General features: G+C 61.5%; 1 protein-coding gene across 1 annotated transcript; it reads right to left on the bottom strand.

The window, feature by feature from the left end:
• Positions 1 to 849: 849 nt before the first annotated feature.
• Positions 850 to 5896, bottom strand: DBI (diazepam binding inhibitor, acyl-CoA binding protein). The gene is made up of 4 exons (XM_075318736.1): positions 5789 to 5896; positions 2981 to 3098; positions 2837 to 2899; positions 850 to 981 (listed from the first exon to the last, which is right to left on the bottom strand). The coding sequence occupies exons 1-4, from the start codon at positions 5795 to 5797 to the stop codon at positions 905 to 907; spliced, it is 267 nt and encodes an 88-aa protein (XP_075174851.1). The 5' UTR covers positions 5798 to 5896; the 3' UTR covers positions 850 to 904.
• Between the last annotated feature and the right edge of the window lie 250 nt (positions 5897 to 6146).

The raw sequence follows: 6146 nt of genomic DNA, 5'->3' as shown, positions 1-6146 counted from the left end.
AAAGAAGTCCTGTGGAAAGTCGAGTACGACTGCAGGACGATTGCTGATCAGGTACCTAATTGTTCAAGTTTTGGCTTTTTTTTTTATTTTTATTTGGGGTGCAAAAAAAAAAAAAAAAGTACCAATCAGGCCAGGTTCATGTTTCCATTGTTTTGCATCAGTCACACTCCATCGTCTTGTGTAAATAGAGGAGGATCCTGCAAAATATTGTGAATTTAGGAATAGACGTCTATTAGCGATGGCTTGTGACTGATGGCCGCGTGCACTGCAGCGAAAGCCAGCCGCACAATCAGCCGCCGGCCCAGGAAAGCCAGCCGCACAATCAGCCGCCGGCCCGCGAAAGCCGGCCGCACAATCAGCCGCCGGCCCAGGAGAGCCGGCCGCACAATCAGCCGCCGGCCCAGGAGAGCCGGCCGCACAATCAGCCGCCGGCCCAGGAGAGCCGGCCGCACAATCAGCCGCCGGCCCGCGAAAGCCGGCCGCACAATCAGCCGCCGGCCCAGGAGAGCCAGCCGCACAATCAGCCGCCGGCCCAGGAGAGCCGGCCGCACAATCAGCCGCCGGCCCAGGAAAGCAAGACAAAAACGGATCTTTGTTTTGCAGCATCAGTCACAACTGATAGTGACCGATGCAAAAGAGACGGAGTGCAACTGTAGCTGAAAAATGCCACTGTCCAGAAAAGAATGCAGCCCCCCAAATTATTGTTTTCTATGTGCAACGCAACCCATACACCCCGAGTGCCAGACCCCCCCCGGCACACCGCGTCCCCAGTGCCAGACCCCCCCCCCACCCCCTGACACAGCGTCCTGCAGCTTCTAGTGATGACAATAAAGAGACGCAGTGAAGACATGAAAATTAACAAAAACTTTATTAACATGAGCACAGCGCACAGGACATTAACCCTTCAGTTACAGCCATATTTCTCCTTCAGCTCCGCCACCAGTGCGATGTACTTAGTCCGCGCCTCGTCCTGACTGGTACCTGAAACAGAGGATGATGGGTGTGACGATCTGCACAGAGCGGGGGGGCCGCATACTTACCCCGATGTCCTGCACAGAGCAGATTGAGAGAAAAAAAAAAAACAAAAAAAAAACCAGCAGGTCCCAGTACCCCGCAGGCTGCACCCCGCAGCAGGTGCCGGTACCCCGCAGGCTGCACCCCGCAGCAGGTGCCGGTACCCCGCAGGCTGCACCCCGCAGCAGGTGCCGGTACCCCGCAGGCTGCACCCCGCCGCAGGTGCCGGTACCCCGCAGGCTGCACCCCGCAGCAGGTGCCGGTACCCCGCAGGCTGCACCCGCAGCAGGTGCCGGTACCCCGCAGGCTGCACCCCGCAGCAGGTGCGGTACCCGCAGGCTGCACCCCGCAGCAGGTGCCGGTACCCGCAGGCTGCACCCCGCAGCAGGTGCCGGTACCCCGCAGGCTGCACCCCGCAGCAGGTCCCGGTACCCCGCAGGCTGCTCCCCGCAGCAGGTCCCGGTACCCCGCAGGCTGCTCCCCGCAGCAGGTCCCGGTACCCCGCAGGCTGCTCCCGCAGCAGGTCCCGCTACCCCGCAGGCTGCACCCCGCAGCAGGTCCCGCTACCCCGCAGGCTGCACCCCGCAGCAGGTCCCGCTACCCGCAGGCTGCACCCCGCAGCAGGTCCCGCTACCCGCAGGCTGCACAGCGGTGAGTGGCGACAGGAGCAGAGCATGACTTTGTGGTTCTCTCATAAGTTCCCCCAGCTCCACCAGAGGGGCTTTACCTGGGGTGGAGCGGGGGGGGCGCAGCCATCACCCCCACTTGTTACATGGAGCTGGGGGACGAGGCCTCAGCTGTGGGGAACCTTATACCAAAGGTCTGGAGTTACACTTTGTGATACTCGGAGGTGAAGGCCGCTCTCCAGACACACCGGATCCATTAACAGAGGAGACCCTAAAGAATCTCCCCCCCACCCCCCTCCAGCGCAGACCCCTCAGCAAGGTGAACAACGCTGGGATGAACCAATCACTGCCATGAGTTTTACTGGGCTAAAAGTACATTCTAACATATTAAAGGCGCCGCATACGTTCTATGGTATATGGGGTAATGTAAATCACCAGGGCCCCCGACATCAGCCCCACCCCCCCCCCCTCCCCGAGGGTCCCAGGCCATCATCACCAGGGGCCCCCGACATCAGCCCCCCCCCCCCACCCCGAGGGTCCCAGGCCATCATCACCAGGGGTTCTGCCATCAGCCCTCCGAGGGTCCCAGGCCATCATCACCGGGGTCCCAGGCCTTCAGTCCTCTCCATACACCCCCGGGCCTGATGTCTTCCATATTTGCAGTCCATCTGACAGTGGGGGACAGGGGTGTCTGCGCACGTCCGCCCGTAGGGGGCACTATCCTTCTGTGAAGATTGCAGATGTCACAGCAGGACCCCTGCAGCCCCCGTGCTGTCTGCAGTCCTTTGTGCTATTGCTATGAATTTCTGATTATTTTTTCACAAAAAATAAACCCACAAAGGGAATCTGTCAGCAGGAGGGTTACCCCTAATCTGAGAGCAGCATAATGTAGAGTCAGAGCCCCCGATTCCAGCAATGTGGTCACTTACTGAGCTGTTCCGTGTGATATAAATCACTGGTTAATCAGCACGAGCTTATCATTACAGGACTACCTTGGAAAGCTGCAGGTAGTCCAGCATATTCATGAGCTCTGTATAACAGCTCAGTAGTGACCCATCACCGGAGGAGACGGCACACAGCTCAGTAGTGACCCATCACCGGAGGAGACGGCACACAGCTCAGTAGTGACCCATCACCGGAGGAGACCACACAGCCCCAAAGCCGCTGCCCAAAGCCTACCCCCCCCCCCCCCTCACCTTTCTTCCCGGACCAGGCGTCCCACTTGGCTCTATTCTTGAAGTCCATGAATCCCGGACGTTCTGCAGAAAGAACAAAAGGTGAGCGTCAGCCGCTGCCATGACAGCAGAGCGAGCGCAGCGCGTCCCCCCTCCCCCACTCACCGGTGTTCACGTCCCCGACCGTCGCCTGCTTGTACAGCGCGTACAGCTCCAGCATCTCCGAGTCACCGGGTGACGACTTCAGCTGCTTAACCTCCGACGCCGCGGTATCAAAGTCAGCCTGAAACAGAGGGCCGGATAGTGAGGGAAAAAGGGGCCGCCGACGACCGGGGGGGGGGAGAGCGAGAGAGCGAGAGAGCGAGAGAGCGGAAGGGGGTAAGGGGGGGAGAAAGAGGAAGGGGGTAAGGGGGGGGGGAGAAAGAGGAAGGGGGTAAGGGGGGGGGAGAGAAAGAGGAAGGGGGTAAGGGGGGGGAGAGAAAGAGGAAGGGGGTAAGGGGGGGGGAGAAAGAGGAAGGGGGTAAGGGGAGGGAGAAAGAGGAAGGGGGTAAGGGGGGGGGGAGAAAGAGGAAGGGGGTAAGGGGGGGGAGAGAAAGAGGAAGGGGGTAAGGGGGGGAGAAAGAGGAAGGGGTAAGGGGGGGGAGAAAGAGGAAGGGGGTAAAGGGGAGGGAGAAAGAGGAAGGGGGTAAGGGGGGAGGGAGAAAGGAGGAAGGGGGGTAAGGGGAGGGAGAAAGAGGAAGGGGGGGGGAGGGAGAAAGAGGAAGGGGGGGGGGAGGGAGAAAGAAGGAGGGGGAGGGGGAGGGAGAAAGAGGAAGGGGGGGGGGAGGGAGAAGAGGAAGGGGGGGGAGGGAGAAAGAGGAAGGGGGTAAGGGGGGGAGAGAAAGAGGAAGGGGGTAAGGGAGGGAGAAAGAGGAAGGGGGGTAAGGGGAGGGAGAAAGAGGAAGGGGGTAAGGGGAGGGAGAAAGAGGAAGGGGGTAAGGGGAGGGAGAAAGAGGAAGGGGTAAGGGGAGGGAGAAAGAGGAAGGGGGTAAGGGGAGGGAGAAAGAGGAAGGGGGTAATGGGAGGGAGAAAGAGGAAGGGGTAAGGGGAGGGAGAAAGAGGAAGGGGGTAAGGGGAGGGAGAAAGAGAAGGGGGTAAGGGGAGGGAGAAAGAGGAAGGGGGTAAGGGGAGGGAGAAAGAGGAAGGGGGGTAAGGGGAGGGAGAAAGAGGAAGGGGGTAAGGGGAGGGAGAGAAGAGGAAGGGGGTAAGGGGAGGGAGAAAGAGGAAGGGGGTAAGGGGAGGGAGAAAGAGAAGGGGTAAGGGGAGGGAGAAAGAGGAAGGGGGGTAAGGGGAGGGAGAAGAAGGGAAGGGGGGGGGGAGGGAGAGAAGAGGAAGGGGGGGGGGAGGAGAAAGAGGGAAGGGGGGGGGAGGGAGAAAGAGGAAGGGGGGGGGGGGAGAAAGAGGAAGGGGGGGAGAAAGAGGAAGGGGGGGGAGAAAGAGGAAGGGGGGGAGAAGAGAAGGGGGGGGGAGGGAGAAAGAGGAAGGGGGGGGGAGAGAAAGAGGAAGGGGGGGGGAGAGAAAGAGGAAGGGGGGGGGGAGAAAGAGGAAGGGGGGGGAGAAAGAGGAAGGGGGGGGGGAGAAAGAGGAAGGGGGGGGGAGAAAGAGGAAGGGGGGGGGAGAAAGAGGAAGGGGGGGGGAGAAAGAGGAAGGGGGGGAGAAAGAGGAAGGGGGGGGAGAAAGAGGAAGGGGGGGGAGAAAGAGGAAGGGGGGGGGAGAAAGAGGAAGGGGGGGGAGAAGAGGAAGGGGGGGGGGGAGAAAGAGGAAGGGGGGGGGGATGAAAGAGGAAGGGGGGGGAGAAAGAGGAAGGGGGGGGAGAGGAGGGAGAAGGAAGGGGGGGGGAGAAAGAGGAAGGGGGGGGGGAGAAAGAGGAAGGGGGGGGAGAAAGAGGAAGGGGGGGGAGAAGAGGAAGGGGGGGGGGAGAAGAGGAAGGGGGGGGGAAAGAGGAAGGGGGGGGGGAAAGAGGAAGGGGGGGGGGAGAAGAGGAAGGGGGGGGGGGAGAAAGAGGAAGGGGGGGAGAAAGAGGAAGGGGGGGGAAAGAGGAAGGGGGGGGGAAAGAGGAAGGGGGGGGAAGAGGAAGGGGGGGGAAAGAGGAAGGGGGGGGGGGAGAAAGAGGAAAGGGGGGGGGGAGAAAGAGGAAGGGGGGGGGGAGAAAGAGGAAGGGGGGGGGAGAAAGAGGAAGGGGGGGGGAGAAAGAGGAAGGGGGGGGAGAAAGAGGAAGGGGGGGGGGGAGAAAGAGGAAGGGGGGGGGGGAAAGAGGAAGGGGGGGGGGGGAAAGAGGAAGGGGGGGGGGGGAGGAGAAGGGGAAAGAGAAGGGGGGGGGGGGAGGAGAAAGAGGAAGGGGGGGGGGGGAGGAGAAAGAGGAAGGGGGGGGGAGAAAGAGGAAGGGGGGGGGGAGAAAGGAGAAGGGGGGGGGAGAAAGAGGAAGGGGGGGGGGGGGAGAAAGAGGACGGGGGGGGGGAGAAAGCGGAAGGGGGGGGGAGGAAAGAGGAAGGGGGGGGGGGAGAAAGAGGAAGGGGGGGAGAAAGAGGAAGGGGGGGGGAGAAAGAGGAAGGGGGGGGGAGAAAGAGGAAGGGGGGGGGGGAGAAAGAGGAAGGGGGGGGGGAGAAAGAGGAAGGGGGGGGGGGAGAAAGAGGAAGGGGGGGGGGGGAGAAAGAGGAAGGGGGGGGGGGAGAAAGGAGGAAGGGGGGGGGGAGAAAGAGGAAGGGGGGGGGAGAAAGAGGAAGGGGGGGGAGAAAGAGGAAGGGGGGGGGGAGAAAGAGGAAGGGGGGGGAGAAAGAGGAAGGGGGGGGAGAAAGAGGAAGGGGGGGGGAGAAAGAGGAAGGGGGGGGGAGAAAGAGGAAGGGGGGGGGAGAAAGAGGAAGGGGGGGAGAAAGAGGAGTGGAGTGGAGGGGAGTGGGCACCGACGACGAGAACAACCGTCCGGCGGGTTCTCACCTGGGACATGGCGGCGCTGTTCCTCGGTCCGTTGTGTGTCGGGTCCGGTCTCTCACTGAGCACATGGGAAGTCTGCAGTCAACGCCATATATAACTCCACCCGGTCACCTGATCACGCAGCCAATCACAGCGCGCGATACGTTCACGTGACATAGGTGACCTGCGCTGGCGGCCATATTGGATGTGGCAGCAGGAGCCGCCCGTCACTTGTCATTCTGTAATGTCATTGTTCCGGTGTCACGTGTTGTCCGCTTGCTGCAGACTCCATTATGACCGCTGCGCCCATCATCCGTCACATCAGCCTCCGTCATCCGGTAACAGCAGATGATCATCACTCATATTCATGTTTGGATGATGG

The sequence above is a fragment of the Anomaloglossus baeobatrachus genome, chromosome 7 (genome assembly GCF_048569485.1).
Source record: "Anomaloglossus baeobatrachus isolate aAnoBae1 chromosome 7, aAnoBae1.hap1, whole genome shotgun sequence".
NCBI classification, from domain to species: Eukaryota; Metazoa; Chordata; class Amphibia; order Anura; family Aromobatidae; genus Anomaloglossus; species Anomaloglossus baeobatrachus.
This window is presented reverse-complemented; position numbering and strand designations above follow the sequence as displayed.

Excerpts from the sequence above, each read along its gene's own strand:
- DBI (XM_075318736.1), bottom strand. Across the intron at positions 2,900-2,980 it reads GGTCGGGGACGTGAACACCG|AACGTCCGGGATTCATGGAC; the intron begins GTGAGTGGGGGA and ends TTCTTTCTGCAG. Across the intron at positions 982-2,836 it reads CGCCTGGTCCGGGAAGAAAG|GTACCAGTCAGGACGAGGCG; the intron begins GTGAGGGGGGGG and ends CCTCTGTTTCAG.